The 23,834-nt window shown below is 43.9% G+C and overlaps 1 protein-coding gene across 1 annotated transcript in view; it reads left to right on the top strand.

Annotated features, from left to right (window-relative positions):
• The window catches only part of COL4A2 (collagen type IV alpha 2 chain), a 178,889-nt gene that overhangs the window by 126,558 nt on the left and 28,497 nt on the right, over window positions 1-23,834 (top strand). Inside the window, exons 20-29 of the mRNA XM_025044980.1 lie at window positions 61-210; window positions 5,250-5,342; window positions 6,635-6,798; window positions 9,578-9,650; window positions 9,741-9,847; window positions 12,567-12,768; window positions 13,138-13,197; window positions 14,900-14,956; window positions 19,143-19,250; window positions 21,973-22,253. Coding sequence (XP_024900748.1) covers window positions 61-210; window positions 5,250-5,342; window positions 6,635-6,798; window positions 9,578-9,650; window positions 9,741-9,847; window positions 12,567-12,768; window positions 13,138-13,197; window positions 14,900-14,956; window positions 19,143-19,250; window positions 21,973-22,253 — 1,295 coding nt within the window. The remainder of the gene's footprint in view (window positions 1-60; window positions 211-5,249; window positions 5,343-6,634; window positions 6,799-9,577; window positions 9,651-9,740; window positions 9,848-12,566; window positions 12,769-13,137; window positions 13,198-14,899; window positions 14,957-19,142; window positions 19,251-21,972; window positions 22,254-23,834) is intronic.

The raw sequence follows: 23,834 nt of genomic DNA, 5'->3' as shown, positions 1-23,834 counted from the left end.
CAATGCAGCTCTTAAATATCAGAAGTTTCACACTGCTGGTGATTGTTGTTGGATTTTCAGATGGGAAGAGAGGCTTCCCAGGTGAAATGGGACCCAAAGGCTTCATAGGAGACCCGGGCCTCCCTGCGCTATATCCTGGCCCACCAGGAGCTCATGGAAAGCCAGGGCTTCAAGGACCACCAGGGCCCACTGGACCACCTGGACCCGATGGTAAGTGGAGGGAAACTCAAGGGAGGTGCATTTCGGTGTCCAGACAAAGAAGCCTGGCCCTAGCCATATTTTCACTTGGGTTTTCTGCTAAATACTGTCATGAACCAATGCAGTAGGCAGCTGATTAGAATGTAGCAGGTGCTCTGTGGTGCAAATAGAAAAAGTTGGTGATGGAAGAAAGGCAAAACCTTGAAAACCTGTTGAGTATCAACAGTCCCATGGATATTGCACAGTACGTGTTGGCTGACTGTGGCTCCAGTGAGATCGATCCTTCAGTGAAACTTCTGAGAGGTGCAATCCCGAAGCAGATGAGGGATGAAAGCTGTCGGGTGATAAGTTCTGGAATAAGTCCTTCTTCCAGGGTGGAAGCCTCACGCCTTGACTTGCAGCCTCTCTCCTCTGATTAACCAACAGTTTTAAGCAAACTTGATAATCTGTCTTCTCGGCCCTCGCGTAATCAAAGCTACAACTGAACAGGTGGCATAGTTGATCACAAGAAGGGATGGCTGCACCATCTGTAAAAAGAAGTGGCAGCCATTAGCCAAGGTCAAGATAGAAGACTGTGGAAGTCTATAAAGTAGACAAGCATGAGAATCTGTCCCCACATGCTACCTTGGAACATCATCAAATCATAGCACAAAGTAGTATTTCCAGATTACAATGTTCCTGTGGCACATCTTTTAGTTAAGAATGCTCTCAGGGGGCAGGGAAGTCTGCACTCTTAGAGTTTACCTTCAAAAATGATTATTCTTTTCAGCTTTGAGTTTAAAAAAGATATGCTTTGGACATTGTGAAATCTCTTAATGGGAACATTTTGTCATTTCAAGAGATTGGATAGTTAAGGTATTGGAAGAAGACATGAGGTGACAATTTCTTCCTATGTAACAGGACCATGAGTTAGCAGCCTTTTCTATTCAAAATATTTGACTTTAAATTCTCTGATATCACTCCTGATAATCTCTATGGCTTCCTTTCTCCAAAGAGGAAGAGAATCATATTTGCTAACAGATAGTTTTTGGTTTTAGTTAAAGGTAAATTCAAAGACCCATGCTTTAATTGCTTTTGGAAGATTATTTCTCATTGCCATCTCTAGAAGGAAAACTGTTGGAGGCATTGGAAGCATATCAGCACATACTTCTTTCATTAATAAATCAGCACTAGCATCTCTGATTCTGTTTTGTATTCTACAGTAAATTTTAAAGTTAATATGGTTCTACATTCCCAATTTTCCTTCGACTGGAAAAATTTTAGGTGCAGATATTTCTCTGGAATTTGCCAGTTCATTTGAACAATGTTGTCTTTAATTTTCTTTATCCTTCAAGTAATATTTATTACTGTGGCATTTGCGATAATGGCCACATTTCTATGAGTGTTGTATATTCTAAATAAATGTTATTTGTTGAGTTTTCCTTTTTGGGCAACAAAACTTGATGTCTGAAAAATAAAAGCATGCCTCTTTAAAGGATTGTGATTGAAAGATAACCTTCCATTATTCCTGTAACTACATTCCATTGCGATAAAGACACAAAGGCATGCCACTTGCTTTATAAATCTTGCTTAACGAACTTATGGTTTACTAACTTGAGTCATCTGTAAACACATTAACTTATTTCTGATTCATATTTGTAGACTGAAGAGAGAATTTATAAAATAGATGGAATGGTATTTGATAAATTTTATCAACTAAAAATTTTAAAAGCGTACAACTTAAGTTCTCCTTGAAATATTTGTCTTATCCCATGAGACACATTATTTCCAATCATCTTTTTTTAAGCAATCTCTTATACAAAAAGTAGCGAACCGTAATGGCCTTTGAAAACATTATTGTATATAATCAAAATTTAATATCAATGACCTTGATTCTCACAGATTTCAACTGTTCCCCGGAAATGAAATTGTTGAATTCTTTTCTTGTTAACTGCATTTCATCCTGTTTTCTGTATTGTTACTATTGAAAATCAGAATTTTAATGTTTTGCAGTTCCAGCAAAATCAAACCGTGAAGTCAGTTTTCTTTCTGAGCTAAATGTTTTTGCTTACCCTTAGTTCCAGCTGAAGCAAGTGTGGGGTAGTGCTATTGTGTTCTGGAATAAGTCAAAGTACTGCCTGGCTTGTTTTGGTCAGGAAAATCATCTTGAAAACATCTAAGAGGCACACTGCTATTCTATAGGACTTGTTTGAAATTATCAATTTATTAGATAAATAAAAAAACAACAACAACATAGGAAAAAGGAAGGCTGGCACTGTAAGACGGCCACACTGTGCCTTTTTTACTAGATTTGCAAACACTGTAAGGAACACCCACAATCTCTTTGCCTCACATTTAAAATTCCTGAAGCATCTGTGATTAAATAACCACCTGTGATACTGTACTTCTCATAACATATTGGAAGGACCTAGAGGCATAAAATAAAGCCCACAGAGTCCACCACTAGACTGAAATGCACTTGACCCAGTCACCAATGACCCATGGAGCCACTTCCTAAGAGTGTCATTTTCCTCCATCAGCAGCCTCTCAACAGCAAGGATGCAGCCGACATCCCCTCCTTCACACACTCTCTTCTCTGGCCTTCCATGATGCCCCACTGTCTTTAACCCACTATTATTTTAAAGACTTTTTTTTTTTTTCAGGATCCTTTGCTAGCTCTTCCTTCTTCTTCTCCCTCTACCCATCCATCCAGTAGATGATGAAGTTCCTTGAAGTTCATTCTTAGATGATTCCAGTAGATGATGAAGTTCCTTGAAGTTCACCCCTGTATTCTCTCCCTGAGTAGATGATGAAGTTCCTTGAAGTTCATTCTTAGACCCCTGTATTCTCTCCCTATCTATCTTGGTGAACTCATCCATTCACATGAATTTAAATACAAGTTCTATGCCAGCACTCCCTAATTGTGTCACTAGCCCTGTTCTGTGTCCTAAACTCCAAGCTCATACCAACCATTAACTCATCACATAATCAATACTGTATGTATCACAGACATCTCCAATTTCGTGTGTCCAAAACTTTGGATCTCCTGCTCCCCAACTCCCCCACCCACATGCTCCTCTCCTGGGCCTCACTCATCTCCACAGACCCAGAAGCACAGGCCAGAGCCCTGGGAGTTGCTCTGGCATCTCACTCACCCACACAACGAATCTATCACCAAGTCCTAGCGATTCTGCCTCTTGAATCTAAAATCTTGAATCTGTCCATTGCTCTTCATTTCACTGCCTTTGACCCGATGAAAGTCACCACAGTATCTCATGCTTAGTCAGCTGGAATATCCAACCCACTCATGATCGGCTTCCATGCTTTTTCCAGTAATTGTCTACACAGCCAGCCTGTCCTTTTTACATGTAGATTAAATTGTGTAACTTCCGTCTTTAAAACCCTTTAATGGCTTCCTATTGCCCTTGGGATAAAATGCAAACCCCATTCCTTAGACCTCGGGGCTGGCATGACCTCATTCCCCTCCCTTCCTGTAACCTCACTCCTCACTCATCACCCTCCTATGACTGACTTTTTTTCAACCTCAGGGACTTTTAAACAAGTTTATTCTCTCTCAGGAACATTCCCTCCCTCCCTATTTTGGCTGGCCATCTTTTTTTCTTAATTTAAGTGTCATGTTCTCAGAAAAGACCTTCCTGACACCCTCTCCCCAATTTTAAATGGGCTTCTCCCTATTACTTTCTCTGAGCTCCCTGTTCTCACAGCACTTGTCATAATTTGAAATTCTATGTTGGTCTATTTACTAAGATGTATCTGATGTGTATCTCCACATCTAAACTGGAAGCTCCATGAAGTTCTGTCAGTTTTGTTTCCAACTGTATACACAGCTTCTAGCACTCTGCTGGACACAGCATAGGCTCCAGGCAAATGTCTCAACGATGGATGGATGGATAGTTGGATGGATGGATGGATGGATGGATGATGGATGGATGGATGGGTGGGTGGATGAGAGATTATATTAAATATGTAATGAGGCCAAATTACATGGGACAGTAGTCATTGCCACCTGGTCATAAAGATTTATAGTTACCTAGCAGTGTTCTGACACTTAAATTTTGTTGTCATTTTCCCAAGCAGCTAGCAAAAGTTTTTTTAAATTGATATTTTCCTCTCCTTCTTGCTTCCTTAATCACCTCATGCTATCCTCTCAGGAGCCATGAGGTGAATATGGCAGCATGTGTTTTAATTTGTTGGAGGAGTTTCATTGGATCTTTGGTGGTGTGAGCACTACAGTGTATAGCGGTGGGGAGAACAAAACAGGTCAGGGAAACAGATTCCAGGCCCAGCAGCGAGGTTTCCTGGACATGTGAAGCCCCAGTCCGTCCACAAGATGGTGCTCCTCTCGAACGTGATGTGGAGAGTTTTGTTGGCTTTAGCAGTGTATTTCTTATACCTTTGCCTAGTGGGGAAATGAAGGATTGTGTCAGAGCCGTGCAGACGCTGGCAGGACTTCTGAAGTACCCTGACCCCAGCTAAAGGGGTGAGGGTCAGGACTGGGGAGGTGGGTCACAAGTTATCTACGTTAATGACATGAACTTCGTGTGTGTGTGCGTGCATGCGTGCACCGAGGAGCGAAAGAGGAAAGAGGGTGTTTATGCTGTGTGTGGGAGGGTGGTATGTACATGTGTGCCCCTGCTCCAAGGCAGAGGACAGAATAGGGAATCAAGCTAACTGGAATATCTTTTATTATCTTGTTTTGTTCTGTGTTTTGTCTTTTGGGGAAGCAGAGGTTTGAATCCAGGTCTTTAGCATATAAGTAAAATACGTAATCGAAAAATCAGAAGCTTTCCTTGGACTCGATGTTTCTCAAAAACAAAGATTTTTATTTCTAGACTTACTGAGCTTTCACATCTCTTTCCATCGCTGAAAACTGTGGCCACAGAACAGTCTCCGTTTCTTTCCTAAGGTGTTTTGGAATATAATTGGAGTGTGGGAGTCACTTTTACTCTCTGTGGGGAGATTATCTGAAAACGTTCCCACACTGGATTTGGCAAGATGTGGGGTCCCTCGTGCTGTGCTAACGTGCCGGCTCCTGTGGCTTTTCTCCTTAGGTTTCCTTTATGGCCTTAAAGGAAGAGAAGGAGAGGCGGGCTTTCCTGGGACTTCTGGTTTCCCTGGGGCTCGTGGACAGAAAGGATGGAAAGGTAAGGAATGTCAGAAATATGGAGACGGGGTAGGGGGATGCCTCAACCCTTCTGATCCACCTCACCCTTTCACTTGTTCTGAAATGAACACGATCCTTCATTCCCCCACTGGCCTCCTTTCCTCTGAAAGGGAATTCCAGTGAAACTAAGGTGGGTGATGTCTGCACCCAGCAGTCAATTTGCTCACCCGTCTCTATTCTCTGTCTGCCATCTTCATCACTGAATTTTCAGAGAGTGCAGAGCTTGGCACTGGATAAAAGTGATGAGCAATGATTTCTTAGGCTGAATTCAGATGCAAGTGCTCGGCTCCAAGGCAATCTAACAAGTACTTGCAAAGGGCCCATCTGCTGTAAAGTGCTTGTAGAGGAATCATCTGGTCTGATCCTAAGGATAACTCCCTGAGTTAGGAATTAGTTAATGGGCAAGGAGGCCGAGGCTCAGAGGAGTGACATGACCTGCTCAGCATCTCACTCCCACTTGGTGGTAAAAGTGCAGTTGAAACGAGCTGTCCTCGCTTTTCTCTTCCTGCTGCAGCTCAGGGACACCGCCCCTAGCTCAACATCCTTCCCTAGGACAGGTTAGCGCAAGTGGCCCCTTCTCTGTGGGACTGTCAAGACCTATGGGATGTGTGGGTGCATTGGTGCCCCACTGCGGAGGGGGCTGACTGCAGGAATCAGACATCTGTGGGTGAGCTATACAACTCAGCCCCACTGAGCCATCATCCGTCATCATCTGTGCCCTAGGGAGCCAACCCTAGCACAAGCACCAAGCTCCCTAGCCACAACAAGACAGAAGAAGAGAGGTAGTGTATTTTTTTCTCTGCCTTCCCATGATCTTGGCCTCCAAGGGTTCAGCTTTTGCCAGGCTGCCCACCTTCATGGCTCACCTTCACCTGGACCCTGGAACACCATCTCCTCCCTTTTCCCCTGAGTCCCCGTGGTGGCTTCCTACAGCTCCTGTCACTGAGTCCTCAACTCCAAGCATACCCCTGTAAATGGTCCCATTGCTTAAGAATCTTCAATAAACATCACAGTAGAATTCTGCATCCTGAGGAGACCACGACTGCACACTTGAGTGACTCATGCTCCTCGTCTAAGGAATAGAGATGATAGTCCCCACTGTCATCACTGTGCACAGAAGTGTGAGGACCAGAGTAGATGATGGCCATGGAGTATGATGTTGCCTTCCCTCCTTCCACCTTGCTTATGCTCCTGTCCCTGCAAAGCCAAAAGAGTGTTTAACAAACGCTTCATGAATAAATAACAAGCCTTCCCCTCTCCCTTGCATTGCAGGTGATGATGGAGACTGTAAATGCGCAGAAAGTGATCAGTTCATCAGGGGTCTTCCGGGGCTGCCAGGACCCAAAGGCTTTCCAGGCATCAATGGGGAGCCAGGGAAGAAAGGGAGCCAAGGAGACCCCGGCCATCACGGCATCCCTGGTTTCCCAGGGTTCAAGGTAAGAGACCAATTCTGTCATAAAGCTGATAAGACGTCCTAGATGCCTATCCCCGTCCTCCCATTCCTGGCTTTTATCTACTGAATTAACATAGCTTTAGACCAGGAACACTCATGTACCCAGTGCACCATTCGAAAAGCCATGTACGCAAGAGGAACTTTAAAACGTTTACTGGTGGAAACGTGAAATGATGCAGCCACTGTGGAAAACAGTTTGACAATTCTTCAAAAAGTCACAGTTGCCATGTGACCCCGAAAATCCACTCCTAAGTATAGACTCAAGAAATTGAAAACACATGTCCACACATAAACTTGTATACAAATATTCATAGCAGTATTAATAATAATAGCCAAAAAGTAGAAACAACCCAAGTGTCCATCCCCTGATGAATGGATAATGAAACTGAAGCATACCCACACCGTGGAATATTATTCAGCCATCAAGAAGAATGAAGTGCTGATACATGCTATGATATGGATTAATCTCAAAAACATTATGCTTAGTGAAATAAAATAAACACAAAAGAACAGATATTTTATGATTCTATTCATATAAAGTGTCCAGAACGAGCAAATCGAGAAACAGGAAGTAGATTGGTAGTTGCCAGGGACTCAGTTGGGGAGGAATGGCAGTGACTGCTTAGTGGGAGCAGGATTTCTTTTTGGGGTGAAGAAAATGTTCTGAAATCAGATAATAATGAGAGTTTTACAACCTTGTGAGAGTACTAAAAACCACTGAATTGTATGCTTTAAACGGTGAATTTTATGGTATATTAATTATATCCCCCCCCCGCAAAAAAAACTTCTAGCATTTTGAATGTAAAGCATCTTATTTATTGAGTCTTCACCTCTTCATATTTAGTATAGAACTGGTTTTGCATTTTCCAAAGGCTCCCTTAACCCAATAAACCTGAGACCTCCTAGTCAATAATGAATTTACTTTGTATGAATGTGTGAAATTCCCTGCCCATGGCTTCCTGTGTACATCACCTAAGTGGACTTTATTTCATGCCTTATTTAAAGGTCATCTGGAATAGATCGTTCTTCCATGGCAGGTTTTAACTAACCAACAATGTCAAAGCAAATTTCAGATGAAAGAAAAGATATTATACTTTTTATTTTATTTTTTCCTTAAAAAGAACTGCAGAAGATTTATAAAGTGAAAAGTCATCACTTTATATATTTAGCAATAGGGGGAAAATTGCTCAAGACACTTGGCCAAGCACAATTAGGATGATCTGGCTCCACAGCATGGTGCAGGACAATTATACTGCCACTCAGAGCTGCTGGTGCAGAAGGTCACGACTACTGTTTGGCAGGTGAAAATGAGATCCAGAGCACCTCTCTGCTCCAGGCCCCAGGATTTCTCAAAAAACAAATAGTTTTCTCCAACTGATGTTAGTAGGTGCTACGTTTTGTCTTAGTTTAAAAATGATACCACCTTCAAACCATGGCTGTCGACGCATGTAAAAGGATATGTCGTGAGAATTGCAAACATCATGGCAAAACTAGAAAGAACCTTCAATTGTTTATAAAATGATTGACTATTTCCTAGAAGATGGAAGGATCCCATTTGGTGTCCCTGGAATGTCTAAAATCTCAGTGCACAGGGTTTCCCCAACTGTATACACCCCACAGCACTTGTGTTCAAACACCTCTGGTGTTGTGTATGTTGCTTTGCATTTAATTATATGTCTATGTGACTGCCAACCCCACCGCAGTAGGAACGACTAAGGCAGTTTTTAATTTTTAAATGTTTGTACTGATAGAGTCTGGCAGAGTGTTGGAAGTATGGGAATCTGTCAATAAGCAAATTCATCCATCCATCCATTTGCCCAACACCTACTTATTGAGCAGCATCTGTGTGTGAGACACTGTCTGGATACTTAAAGAATGTCACCCTTTTCTGCAAAGAACTAAATCAATAAACCAAGAGTCTGTGGAATTTTTAGGAGAGAGGAACTCATAATCACTTGTAACATTCCATTTAATTAAACCAATACTAAAAGCTCCCATAATCTTGAAAATAGCATCAACCAAGATTTGCCAAAAACTAGCATATCACACATATTAAAATGTATCCTGAACCATTAAGCTGTTCGTTTCTGCTCATTGGGAAATCTAAAATGTGTCGCTGCAATAAGCATGTCTCTAAAGTATGTTTTCTTCAAATCTTAATTTCCATTTGGAAGATAAGCTGTTGATTAAATATTCTTTGTTCTCAATATTAAAGATCACAAATTTCCATTCTGTGTACTTGGAAGCTATATTGTCTGCTTAGATTCTAAATAATTAGCCACTTTGTGTTTTAGATCATTGCTTTTCCAACAATTTGTAGGTATATGAATCCCTGGGCTTTTGTTGAAATACAGATTCTGGTTCAGTTGCCCTGGGTGGAGTTTGAGGTTTTCATTTCTCACAAGCTCCCAGGAAAGGTTCCTGCTTCTGCTCTGTGGACCAAACCTTGAGTACCAAGGTTCTGGTTTTCACTGTCCAGCCACATGTGGCTACTGTCATTAGGTTGTAATAAATTAAATTTTAAACTTCAGTTCCTCAGTCCCAGTGGCCACGTTCAAGTGTTCAATAGCCATTTGTGATTGGAGACCACTGTACCGGACAGCCAGGTATAAAGCACTGCTAGCATGGCAGAAAATTCTTTTGAACAGTGCTGAGCTTGATGACAGATAATGGCCCTCGAGTCATATGAACTGAAAGTCATCATCTCCAGAGATGTCCTTAACAGCATGAAAGAGGAAAAAACTGTGTGCTTGTTTCCGCAGGGAGCCCCCGGTGACACTGGACCTCCTGGACCCAAAGGGCTGAAGGGAGACTCCAGAACAACTACCACCAAAGGTCAGTCTCTGCGGCCAAGCCACTCTTGGACCGTTTATCCTTCTGCGGCAGCACTGTATGAGTAGAGTCACACTGCAAATTCTTTCCCAGGTGAGAGAGGACAACCAGGTGTCCCAGGTGTGCCTGGTTTGAAAGGCGACGACGGCATCCAGGGGCGTGATGGGCTCGATGGATTCCCAGGCCTTCCAGGCGCTCCTGTGAGTAGCCACGAGTGTGGGACTGGCTCCTTAAACACCTCAGAAGCGAAAGGCTCTGACACTACACTAAATCCACCTCATGCAACTCATTCTGTTTTAATGAGCAGAAATTATATTTTTAGGTAACAATGAGTTAGGTTGGTAGCCAAGCTCAGAGTGAACATTTAAGAAATAACGAATATTCTTCCCAGTGTAACAGAATGAAATACACCCCACCCCAAAACAAATGTTCTCAAACAGATGGCGGAATGCTATCTTTCTAGGATAAGTGTAAAATATACAACTTGCTTTGGCCACAAACGCACCAGAGTTGAAAGAGAAGATGTCTAATAGTGTGCAAAATCCCGGCCTCCTTCTGTAGGGCGGAGTCTGCAGTCAAAGATGGAGAAGGGTGGAGATAAACCACCAAACTGAGATTCTACTTCAGTTCATCATCCTTCTTTCGCTGACCTCAGCCCTGCCATCATGCCTTTCCCATAGACAGTTCTGGACTTTTCTCATCTCCTGATTCTGCAATGTGATTTCTCACCTCTTTTTTTTTTCTAGATTCCATTTTTGTCCCCCTAAGCTCCTTGAATTCGCTTCCCGGGTTTGCTCTAACAAAGCACCACAGACTAGGCAGCTTAAATGCCAGAAGTATCTTGTGGGGGACACAATTTAACCCACAACTCTCTTCCTTCTCCTCAGAATGTCACATCTAATTTCTCTTTGCCAGATTATTTGCCTCATTCCAAAATTGAGGTCTTCTTTTGTGATGTTCGTCGTTTCTATTATAACACTGTTAGTTTTAGTGCATTTTCTTGGACTCTTTGAAAACACCTGGATTATTAATAATTCAGTATTGCTTTTTTACTTATAATGTTGAAAATCATTTTCAAGAAGAAGTCGAGTACCACAATTGCACAACCATGTTGTGCAAATACCTTGATATGTGGCTGTCTGAGATAAAAGCGTAGAGACCACTCGTTTGGCTAATGAGGAAATAGCGAGAGGTGACATGACTTGTCAGCACTGAGTCTAGGTCCTGGTCTATGATCATAGAATTTCAGCCATGTCTGTAGCCTTGGAGAGGGTCGGAGAAGTGGGGCTCTGCTCTGGATGGGATGCTTCCAAAAGTACAGATAATTCTATGATCAGGTATCTTAACAAGTCCTTTCTGGAAGTCAAGAGGTGGGAAATAGTGAGACCAGAATTACAATTGGTAAAGAGGAGGGTGGATTATGTCGATGGTTTGAAAAATGTTCATGTTTTTGCCTATTCAAATATGATTACGGAGTGGCCTTTGTGTGTGTGGTGTGTGCATGGCATGTGCGTAAGTGCATGTGTATGCTCTCTGTGTGTGGTACGCACATGTGTGTATGAGTGTGTGTCTTGCTTCATCACAGTGGCCTTGTCTGATGTGGTTTGTGAACTTATCAGTGTTCAGTGGCACACTTGGCATGGCCATGAAGGCAGCCAGCTTCAGCAACACCTAGGACTGGCCCTCGGACCAGATCCTGGCAGTCAGGGGTTGCTGTTGTCTTTCTGTTATTAAGAGCCAGCGCTTAAACCCACCACTTCTGAGTCCCAGTCTGGTGGCTTTTGTCAGTATGCGCTGGAATTTCTTCCTTGCTTGCTGGAATTTCTAAGCGAAGAACATGAATATCTGCCTTGAGAAACCTCAGTGAGCGCACCCCAGAATGCTCCCCAGTGGTCATCATTGTTCTCCACTATCTAAGCTTGATGCACCTGCCAGCTGATCTCTGCAGCGGATCTGAGAAATGCCAAGGCCTGTCCGTGTCATTAAGCCCCTCTTAAAGAAGCCAAAACACGGGCGCTGTGTGGTTTAATCAGGGCCATGCTAATACTGAAAGAGTTTGACCCTTGATCATCCCACTACTCCTCATGCCTTTGGGAATGAAGGAGAAAAGTAACCTCGAGGGACAGCACTGTTTCATTTCCTGGAAGCTACTGCCTCCTTACCATCAGAATATCTCGATCTCATTCACAGCTCAGGCAGATGGGCTGGGACTTATTTGCTCGGGTGTTATACCGGCTTGTTCAGGCATGCTCAGCACAAAGCCAGGCAATGATCTGCCTGTGACCCTGCAGACATCATTCCTTCTAACTCTCCTTTGATCATTCCTTCGCCCACCCCAGTTTTCCACACTTGCTTAGTGGTTTCATTAATAGGACCTGACATTGCTGAGCGTCTCCCAGCTTCCCGCTTTTCCGACCCAGTTATCTCTCCTTATTTCTCATGAGCACACTGCTCTTTATTTCTTGTCCAAATTAAAGATTTCCTTTTCTTCGACAATGCATTAGCCCTTGTGAGTAGTAGATATGTCACAAATGCTAAATCATAGCAATAAAAATAACGTGTTTCTATTCCCATTTATCTAAACCTATGCATAACTGTTCTCATTTCTAATTCTTTCTGTGAATGAAGGTCTGAATTACATGCACAGGTGCTAGTGGCTTGGAAAGAAAAAATAAATACTCACATAGATCTCTGTGCTTTTCAAAACTACCTTCTATTGTGTTGCTCATGATTGGTGTAAAATCTGTCCTTTATTTCTCTGACTTGGGTAGACCATGACTATAGGTTCTTATTAATCTCCACTGTCTTTCTGCTCTATATCCATAGACAGAACTCGGGGAAATGAGGAAATGGAAGTGGGAATATGACTATCTTTGAGGTTTACATATCTTTTAAGAGATAAACTGAATTTTCCCACAGGGTGATGGTATCAAAGGCCCCCCAGGGGACACAGGTCACCAAGGAGCACCCGGCACTAAGGGCATTCCAGGAGAAAGAGGTCCCCCAGGATTGGGCCTGCCAGGCCCCAAAGGCGAGCGTGGTTTCCCCGGAGATGTCGGGTTACCTGGACCACCAGGTTTCCCTGGCCCTCCTGGCCCCCCCGGCACTCCAGGACAAATAGGTATGAGGGATCCTCTTATCTGTCTTTCAAGTCATGAGACACTGTTTAGTATTTCAACATCTATCCATTATTTTTTTTTGGCAACGCATAAATTCCCCAGTGGTGTCACGTAAGAATGCTGTATTACACCATCAGTTTTCAGCACATACAAATGACTCCCAACCACAGGGTTTCCGAACCCACCACCAGCCTTCTCTCATCAGTGCTGAAGTCATGGAGGCTTTGCGCAGAAGCTCAGAAATAAGCCTTTGGAGTCACTGTCCAGCCCCTAGCCTTCCCCCCAACCCAACACACATACACCCATAGATAAGTTAGTCACTCTCAGTCATTCCAAAATTGCCTCACTCTGTCATCATGTCTTGCTCCTAGATTGTGATACAGGTGTGAAAAGGCCCATTGGAGGTGACGGGCAGGACATCATCCAGCCAGGTACTACCATGAAGATCAGGAGGCTTTAAAACTCTTTAAAACTTTTCATTTATAAAGCATGTGACTCATCAACAACTGCTGTGAGCTCCTGCAGTGAGCGTGGAGCTGCGGTAAGAAATATATAAATATGTGCAAATCTGGAAGTTGACACCCCATCTGATTCAGCTTAGAATCAAAGGAAAGGCAAGTATAAAAACACATAATGTTATCTAGTCTTCTCACCGATATAAAGCATCAATTTACAATGTCAGTGAGAACTCAACAGATAAGTATTTTCACACCTAAAATATATGCATATATTCATCTCTCTGTCTATACGTATATAAAGGAAAACTGTGAATTATTTGTTATATAGGGTAAAGAGCCAGTACAGGTAGATGTCAGAAAAAAAGAATTTGGTCTAGTGATAAATGCATGCTAGAAAGAACAAAGGCTGACACATAAAAAGAGGGTATGGAGCTGACCCTGAGCCGAGGTTTAGTGGTGGGGAGGAGAGGGAGACTGTGTGGAGGCTGACCCGGCCGATAATGCAGAGGCAAAGTCTCCAGCCAGGGGAGACTTAGAAACCCAAGTGGGAAGACAGGGAGAGACATGGGTCCAAGATACAGAGGGGATGCTAACCTCGGTCAAGATTTTGAAGAGAGAAGCAAAGAGGGTGAGTTTTGCACAGTTTAAGGTGCTAGTAAAACATTTGGATGGCAGTTGAAAGTTTGGATATAATTCTCAAGATAAAGGTTGGGGTTGGAGAAGTAGTATCAGAATCTGTGGGTCCCCTGCACGAGGTTTCGGTTGAGGTGTGGGAATGGACCCAGCGCTCAGGGCAAGACTGCAGAGCATGAGCGGCAAACCCCGGAGCTTTCAGAGAACCGGCCAATCACACAGATGTGGGACGGTGCCTGGGCGAGAGGCTCTGAGGGCCCGAGGCCAGCTGCCTCACCCACCAGCCCTTGAAGACATCCGAGTTTCTTTCTTTTTATGACCTGGTCAGGCTAGTTTGCACTCCCTGGGCCCCTAGTATGGCAGAGAAGTCTTCCTCTGCAGACTGTGGCCATTAAGTCAGGTCAAAATAGGAGCCCAGCCAAATGACAGGCCCACAGTGGAAGGACCTCAAAGAATTGCTGTGCCTGCAGGGGGCTCCCTCAGCCAAAAGCCAGACAGCAAAACACCCCTGCTTAATGTCGCTGCCCTTGCCACACCAACCAGAAGTGGCTGTCGCCCAAGTTTCATTTTGCATGGCTCGAAGAAGCTACTCGCTATGGCTAATTCTGAAAGTATTCAAAGTCACAAAAGATAAGTCGAAGAATTTCTTCTGAAGTCACAAGCGGTCTTCATCCACTAGTGAACATTTCCACACAAAAAAAGAAACAAAAAAGGGCATTCACTGGGGAGGACCCTGGTTAACTCAGTCGAGATGAGGTGCTGCCCTAAATGAGGGATGGATCATTGCCAGCACAGGGCCGGTTTTCATTTGATTGGACCTACTTTATTTGCATTTTATATTAATATTCTAATTCCATTACGCAACGAAATTAAACTTTTATTTACTTCACAATCAGGATTAATTAACTCATTAAATTACTCTGATCATAAAATGGTAGCCAGTTTTCATGGCTGGTGCCTTTGACCTTGGCAATATCCCAAAGCCATGCAACTCTGCATTGAAGGTTGCTTCAGCTCACCGTTTTTTCCTTTCTCTTCCCAGGTTGTGTTGGAGGGCCCAAGGGATTGCCAGGCCAGCCAGGACGCCCGGGCCCCAGAGGTAATGTGCTCTGGTAAACTAGAGAGCACTTCCAGTCTTCCTCTTTGCATCTTCATTTTTCTTTCCCCTCTTCATACATTTTTCCTCTGTCCCCTGCATTCCTCTCTGCCCCTGGATGATTGTTTTTCAGGGTTTTGACTGAGAGAAAAATGGAAATAAGCAGGACTAGGAATTTGTCTCTACAGTCTAGGAGGAACTGGGCTTTGCTGGAGCAGACCAATCACCACAACTGAAGAACTCGTGTGAAATAAGTAGGGGATGGTTATCTATAACAGAGCCCAGTGTCTACAGCCGTCCATGTGCCCACTTGTGGCACGGCATTTCAGAGATAACAAATGTGGCCTGCTCGGTGATACACAGATGTCTGTGTCTGTCAACCTTGGACAAGAGAGTTCTCAGACTGCAACACTGATAAGCGTTCAGCCTTTTGATTTCTCTCCTCCTCTGACTGTGGCAAGCCAAGGGAAAATACCTCGAGTATCCACTGAGGAAGTCGCTCAGGTACTTGAGGGTTGAGAGCACAAGGCATGCAGCCAGAAGCCTGCCTCGTCGTCCAGTTCTATTGCTACCGAGCAGTGGAGCTTTGGGCATCTCACTTATTTCTTCTGGAACTTAGTCTCCTCACCTGTATGAAAGAATTAAAACAGGTGTTCTAGACACTTCCTACTTTGCAAAGGATGCCCACGATAACCTGTGAGTGAGGTTCCATATAAACTGTAAAGTGCCAAGCCACTGGGACAGTTTTCAACAGCACCTGGGTGGAAGCAAGGTCCAAAATATACATGAACTGAGTGTCAGGGGAGATTTTGAACATGTGTTGACAACATGAAGCTTAATAAGATCATAGGTTAATGAGATCAGGAGATTATAGATTCAACATTTCTGATATTGACTGATACTTAGTCTGGAAGGTGATTATGGATTTGTAAAAAATAATTTTTACTGCTTCCCACACATATCGAGCTCATGTGAGTGACATAGCCTGTAATTCTGAAGCATCGATAGAATTCAGAGGCAGCGTATGTTTCATGTCCTGTTCTCAATTTCAGTTAAATCTTCTCTTAAGCCTGACTAGGTTTTCTTTTCCGAAACTGACTTATGAGTTAAACTCACCTAATACATCTTCACTTCAGAACAACTTGAAAAATGTATCTTTTTTTATCTAACTGCTGAACTTTATGTTTGTGTAGGACTTGTCGATGCAAAACCATTTTATTCTGTTCATCAATTACATTCATATTTATAGATTCTCAAGTGTATTGGAATTCTGAACAAATATGTTTCTATACATCTAAGTTTGAGCAAACCCCATTTCATCATCAGAGTAATAACCTTAGAAAAATCCAGTCTTGTGTGAGAAAGAACATTATTTGGCACTACTGATGCCGACTGCCCCCTCCTCCTCTCCCCCAGTCAAATACAAGGTTCTGTTTTAAACCATTTAATTACACTGGGGAGATAATGGTCTAAGAGGACTGTGCTACCAATGGGAAATTTTGGATAATCTGTGCTTCTGTTTGGAATGTGAGCAGGGGTGAAGCTTGGGTTCCTACACCATGTATTTTCCCAAAATAGCCTTGCCGACGAGACCCGTGGGGAACGAGGTCCCACATGGGAACTGGTGGGTGCCACACACAGCCTTCCTTCTTCTCCGCAGCCCCAGGGAGGCCCTTATGAGAATCTTTCTCAACCCATTTCTGCCGCCTGGATAGAAAGATACTGAAAACTCCAGGGTGCTGGATTATTCCCTTCTACATGAGGGCAGCGCAGCAGCCCAACCGTATGGCCTACAGGGACCTTTCTAAAAGGACAGTAACCCAGAAAGCCTGGAATCCTTACTATACTGATACAGCTCTCTACCCAGTGCTTTGCCTGCCCACGCCCCTGCCTGCCTCACACACTGCAGGGAGGAGGCTGGTGTTCTGATATTTACAGAGAATTATGATGATTCCTGAAGCATCTGGCTGCCAGCAAGAGGCAGGTGTGCTGGCTGTGGTTTCCAAGAGCCTGAGGTGAAGGGAGTCTCTGAGCCAGACCAGGCGGGAACAGAGATACCTGGAAAAAAAATTTCTTGAGTTTGCTTCCCATATGAAAAGCTTCGGATCAAAGATGTCCAATAGATTAGGAGTTATTTCCTTTAGCTGGTCCGATGTTTTACTTTCTTTTAAATCTAGGTCATAGGTAATATAAGTCGACATTTTTCAAATCTAGGTAGATTGGCTCTGAGTGAAAGATATGGGAAACTTTCAAGGGAAGTTCTTATTTAAAATGCTTAAGATATTGTAAATGTTTGCATAATGGGGAAGATTTAATGAATTGTGATAAAGGGTAGACTGATATAGCTGGAGGAGACAGGCAGCTTTGTAGCACCTTGTTACTCAAAATATGGTCCTCAAAGAAGTGCTGGTGTAATCAACCTCTCAGACATCAAGGTTTTTTCAAAAGCTGTAGGAGGGTCTAGAGTGAGTGGAGAAGGGTGTCAAAGGGGCCACGGGCAGGAGGCTGAGAACCACAAAGCTGTCTGTGTGGTAACCCGACAGTCCTTCTCAGGTCCCCCAGGAGGGCGGTGTCCTGCAGATGCAGGTCTTCCCTGTTCTTTCTAGCACCCCTGCAGTCAAGGCTTCTGTGAATTGGAAGGAGGTGTCGAGTTTCTGGAGCCCTGGGGCCTCCTCTTCATATTTTGACTGTCACTATGAGACCCTCTCAGGCCTCATCCCGAGAATCTTGTTAAAGGATTTACTCAACTCAGCAAGTCTGTGGAGGTTTCGACCTTGTGTCTTTTGACGTTGACCCTGGACATCATAGAGACAGAAAATATGGGGAATTTTTCCCAAGAGTCCTCCATGTTTAGGAACATGTGCTTAGTGTCAGTTTGCAAACTTTTCTTCATACGAGAACCTTTCATATAGATAAAGTCTCAGGTCAAAGAGGATCAGAAGCCCACACATGTGACACACACCCAGACCAAAGGTGTGACCTGAGGCCTGGTCCCCACACAGAACTCAGAAGTCCAGGTCTGAGTGTCCGAGGCCCCAGGCCATTGTCCTGCCATGGCTGCCTCGTTACACTTCCTAAACAGGGCTCCTTGGCTGAGAGCCCCTAACTCGCTTTCTGTCTGACTCCTCTCTTACTTCTGCCATCCGCATACCTACTTTCTGAGGCGGGAAGGGTGTGTGGGTATCACACAGCGGGGAACATGGATGAAAAAGCACAGAAGTTCAGCTTTGTAGCCTGGTGAGGAAACTCAGCCTTCTAATCCTAAGAGCGTTTGTGGAACTCACCCACTGTGCAAGCACTGCTTAGGTATTTGACAAGAATCATCTCATTTAGCCCTCACGATACCGCGTGAAGTAGATATTATTTCCCCATTTTGCAGATGAAGAGACTGAAGCCCAGAGAGGTTCAAAAACTTGTCCAAGGCCACAAAGATAGAAGAGGTAGAACCAAGATTCACACCCAGACATTCTGAGCCCTTAATTAGTACACTGTGGAACCTTAATATTGAGCATTATTCTTAATAGTTCGAGTCCTTAAACATGATTTTTAACCACTGGAAATAATCCTGTAAGTCCAGAGGTGCTGTTTTAGTTCAGTCATTATAATCTTCAACTCTAGTATTTCTGTTGTTTTTTTTTTACAGCTTCTGTTTCTTTGTAGAACTTCTCATGTTGTTCATGTATTTTTTTCCCGATTTCATTTATAGTCTATCTGTATTCTCTCGTATTAACTGAGCTTCTTTAGGATAAGTATTTTGAATTCCTTGTCAGGCAGTTTTAGATCTCCATTTCTCTAGGGTTAGTTACTGGAGCTTTATTAGTTTTCTCTGGTGATGTCATGGGTCCCTGTTCTTCATGATCCTTGTGTCCTTGTGTGCATTTAAGGAAGCAGTCACCTCTTCCAGTCTTTATAGGCTTCAGTGGGGAAAGATCTTCACTAGTCAGCCCAGCCTGGGACTCTGGGCCAGCCAGCTGGTAGCATCCACTGCCAGGGTCTGTGGGGTCTGCAGCTGGGTACAGCTAGCTGTCATATGTACTGTTTTGGAATCAACATCCCCCAGCCTCATCATTTCCCAGTTTCATAAGCAACCACAAAGTCAGGTGCCAAACTCGACCATCTCCCATTCCTCTACCACTTGGGTTTCCTCCTGGGTCTCTGATGTATGTCATAATTTCTTTGGGTTGTTTAGGTGCCAAAGGCCTCAGAGGGACACCAGGATTCCCAGGAGCCGATGGAACACCAGGACTGAAGGGTCTCCCAGGAGATCCAGGTCGTGAAGGATTCCCAGGACCCCCAGGTAAGTCAGGGTCGGACACCTACTCGGCCCTTTAGGTTAGGACATAAGAGCGTATAATCGGGGTGCCTCAGTTCTGTAGTCTTTTAACATTTGGAAACTGTGTCAACATATGCCTGATGACAATTTTTGTTCTTGGGAGATTTACATTATTGAATTTCTTATCATTAATATTGTGCTGGAGTTTTGCAGGAGATGATGCAGATATTGCAGGAAAAAAGACAAGTGTGTAGAAAAATTTTTCTTTGGTCAATAGTAAACATTCTAAGGGCAGGATAGTGTTATTCTCTGTGATTATCATCAAAAGGACAAACTGCTAATCACTTTCCCAATCTGCTAATCACTCACTCACCAAATACCACACGAAGAACATCTATGTTTTTGCTTTTCACAGCATTTCTTGCTCACTTACATTTGTAGCGTGTGTTGAGTAAACAGTTCAAATCATTCCATCTACATTTGACACAGCAAAGATTTATGGATTCCATTTAATTGCTGAAAGAGGTAAAGCTTTTTACCTGAATATGGAAGGAAATGAATATGTTTCCGGTAATGCATTGTGTAAGAAGTAAGGAGGACGTGCTTGGGTGTTAGCATACTCGGTGATATGATTCATTGTCCTTAAACACAGGTGTCCCTCTGTAGTTATGGCTCAAATGGTGTGAGTGGGCATGACTGTGTTACTTGGTGTGTGGAGGCCCACACATTTTCGAATTATATTATTTAAATGAAACCATAGAAGTTCACTGAGGCCACCCAATGTCAAACGTTCTTCCTCAGGATGCTGGTTGGGTCTTTTATTAGCCTCTACTGAAATCGCTATTGTCACCCAGAACCTGTGAAACATTGAAACCCTCTTATTGCTAGGAAGTCTTTCCTCAGTTGAAACGAAATGTGCCTCCCAGTAAGTTCTCCACTGGTTGTTTCTTGAGCCAGTGGTTCTACTTCATAACCAGCCCTCACACACTTTGGAAGAGAGGGGTCGATCTCCCTACAGACATCTCAAGAATGAGCAGAACTGACCTCAGGAATGGAAACTTTCTTTTTACGACATAATTTTTATGCTCTCAGAATTCCGATCATCCTTCTCTGACTGCCCTCCAGCATGTCAGCATTCCTTTCGAACTGGAATCCAGAAACTGAATAAATGTTCCACATGTCTGGAATATCACACAAAACAGTAGGACTATTGTGTCCGTAGATTTAGACCCTTAGCAAATATTTTCAGTGAAAAAGAATTTTGCCTTTTCCTTGCCCTCCACTCACAAGTGGTTTAATCCTAAATGTAGAACTTTGCATCAATCTCTGATAGAGGTTCTTCCTGGATTCAGTGTGCCAGAACATAGAGATTATTGCAAACCTTTTTCCTGTTGCCTCTCATATTATATATCTCACCATGTTTTGCTAAAATGGGAGGCATGCTCCCTATGCCTTTTGTCAAGGTAATGGTGAAAACTCTGCATTGGAGAGGAGCACAGCAAAGCTTGTATGCCCCTGCACCGGAGCATCAGACCGTGTCATGTTGCCACCCTGCTGGGCGGGCCTAAATGTTTACGAGTTATAGCACTGTCACTTGGTTGACACCACATGTACTAAAATCATGAATTTTTTTGAGAGAAGGAAAATAATTTGTTAATATCTTCTTGCTTTGACTATGAAAGATACCTAGTAATCGTAATTTGCATTCCTGAGCAATTGAGCATGAACTACATAGAGCGTTAGCCTGGCGGAGAAAGAGTGAGACGTGGCCATTATCAGGGGATTCGGAAAGTTAACCACATGCACAGGAAGTTCCATATTGAAATGTAAGCCCTTAGGTAATGTAAGCCTTAAGTGAACAGGGATGTCGAGAACAGAGGGAAGGGGTAAAGGAGGAACCAATCTATTCCAATTTTGAAATGCATGTCACTTTTTATGGTAATGGAATGTGCTATATTTCTATCACCATGTGCAGAAGAAAACAAAATGCCCAACTTCAAAGACTGCAAAACACAATGAGAGTCTCTTCCAGAAATAAGATCCACATATGCAAACATACCCACAAATTTAAGTACACAGTTCCAGTGTTGTTTTTAAGATTTTCATGAAAGTCATCTCTATTCTATGTGTGGATAAATTACATCATTAAATCTCTGAAATAGAGTTCAGCTAACATCCAGATCCTTTGTTCTGTGTTCCAAACACGACCATACCAATCAACCCATATTCCAGCTCCAGGAGTGGCAAGCTTTACCACCCTGGAAAGGGCCCGGGGCCCTGCACAAGGGGTCTCTTTTGTCAGGTTTGCCACAGATTGAGCAACAGTGCTTTCTTTCCCACACCCTGCACACCACATCTGAGGCAGTAATGACCTCAAAAAGCTTTCCTTCTGAACAAACACATGACTCCCACTTCCCTTAGTTCAACCTGAGGTCACATCAGGGGTGAGGGCACTGAAAGAGGAAGTAATGGTGAGACCATTTGACCCAGTGATGTCCAGGAAAGACACAACTGATCAAGCACATGACAGCCATCCTTCCTCCATCCAAACTGGGCATTGAAAGTCACAGTGACAAAGGGCTATCGATTCCCCTTTGAAGCATTTCCAAACTGACTGATGGCCGGGGATTTATTACCAGGAAGAGAGTTTGCAAATCCTTGCTGTCTCCAGACTCTGTCCAATACCTCTCTTAAAATGCCACAAGGCTGACCTGTGGTTGTGGGGATAACCCATGTTTCTTTTTAGGGTTTGTGGGGCCCCGAGGATCCAAAGGTGCAGCAGGCCTCCCTGGCCCAGATGGACTCCCAGGTCCCAGCGGCACGCCAGGGCCAGTTGGGCCCCCAGGAGACAGGGGCCTTCCTGGCGAAGTCCTGGGAGCCCAGCCTGGTCCCCGGGGAGATGCTGGACTGCCTGGACACCCTGGGCTGAAAGGCCTTCCCGGAGACAGAGGCCCTCCTGGTTTCAGGGGTAAGTCACCGTGGCAAGAGAGGGGAACGAAGGGCCCCATCCCACTGCACTGTGGCTCCTAGGGGTGGGTCTGAAATCCCTCCAGGGGAATTTGGTAAGAAGTGATAGAACTGTATGGCGAGAGTCTTGCTTTTTCTTCTCTTCCACTTAGTTCCAACGTTCCTTTAGAATGTTTTTAGGACGATAATCATCCTGTGTTACCTTCTGTAGCCAGAAAAGGATGGCCATTTGAGACCTTTCAAAGGTACAGATTTGCTGATTTACTCTGTTCCCAAGATGGGTGTGAATCAGCACGGAGGGACTCGCTGGTGCCTTCGGCAGAGTGTGTGCAGTAGGCGTGAGAGACTGAGGCAGATAGAAATGATCTAGAATACGATTTCATGGGTTGGTGTAAAATTGATTGGTTTAAAAATTCATTAATGTTCACAATATAATTTATGTATGTTTAACAAAGTAGAAATACCCATGTTTTGATGAACGAGCAAGGCATCAGATAACTTTACATATCCAATTTGTGCAAAACTGGCACTGAGAACCCCAGACACCTCGCTTTAATGAAAGATTGTGTCACTAGAAAGCAAGTATTCTCATTCAGTGCACCAGATGCAAGAGACTGCCAGACCATCAAATCCTGCCATCAAATATGTGTTCCCAATCAACTATGAAGGTGCGGGATGAACCATGACCTTACATGTCACCTATTTGTCTGTTGATGGTATTGTCATCAATTCCCACCCCCAAGCCCAGGCAGAAGGAGGCTTCCTACGTGATACAGGAAGCGAATGTTCCCTCCCTCTACTGCCAGAGGAGTAGGGCATCTTTTACATTAAGACACTAGGGAGATGTAGCCTGGTTCTCAATGGGCAGGTGGACTCACCAAGTTCAGGAGCATGAATTGGTTTGCAGCTGAGCCCGTCAGTTCCCAGCAGGCCTGGGAAGTGGGACACGGAACATGAGTGTTCACGATGACACTGATTACCACCTCAACTATTGACTAACCAGAAGAACCCTCAGTGTGGGTGCCAGAGTTCCCACTGGGAACCCACTGGGGTGAGGCCCAAAGAACAGAAGGAAGAGCCTGAGATTCCTGGAGTGCATGCATGCACACACACACACACATACACACACTCACATTCATTCATGCACATGCACACACATGCACCCACACATTCAAACACATGCTCATAAACACAGGCTTGTGCACATACCCACACAGGTGCTCCTACACATACATATATGCCCACATATATTCACTCACATAGGCACACATGCCCACGCCTGCTCATGTACACATGATCACATGCATGCATGCACACACAGATCCACACCTGTGTGCCCACACACTCACATGCTCCCTTACACGTGCTCCCATGATCATGATCTTACACAGGCTCACATGTACACACTCACGCGCTTACAAACACACCCCTGAACCATACCACTTTGTTCAAGGCCAGCTGGGCACGTGGCCATTGGATGAAATCACCAAGCAGTTGGGACCTGATGATGCCAGGACATCCGAGGTCTGCCCTTGCTGATTTCACTACTTCTTAGTCAGTTATGGAGCAGAAGATCTAACTCAGTGACTCTGTAAAGACTGAGGAATTGGTGGTGCTGGAGGGTGGCGCTCTGCTTCAGCC

Source organism: Pteropus alecto, unplaced genomic scaffold (assembly GCF_000325575.1).
Source record: "Pteropus alecto unplaced genomic scaffold, ASM32557v1 scaffold13, whole genome shotgun sequence".
Lineage (NCBI taxonomy): Eukaryota > Metazoa > Chordata > Mammalia > Chiroptera > Pteropodidae > Pteropus > Pteropus alecto.
This window is presented reverse-complemented; position numbering and strand designations above follow the sequence as displayed.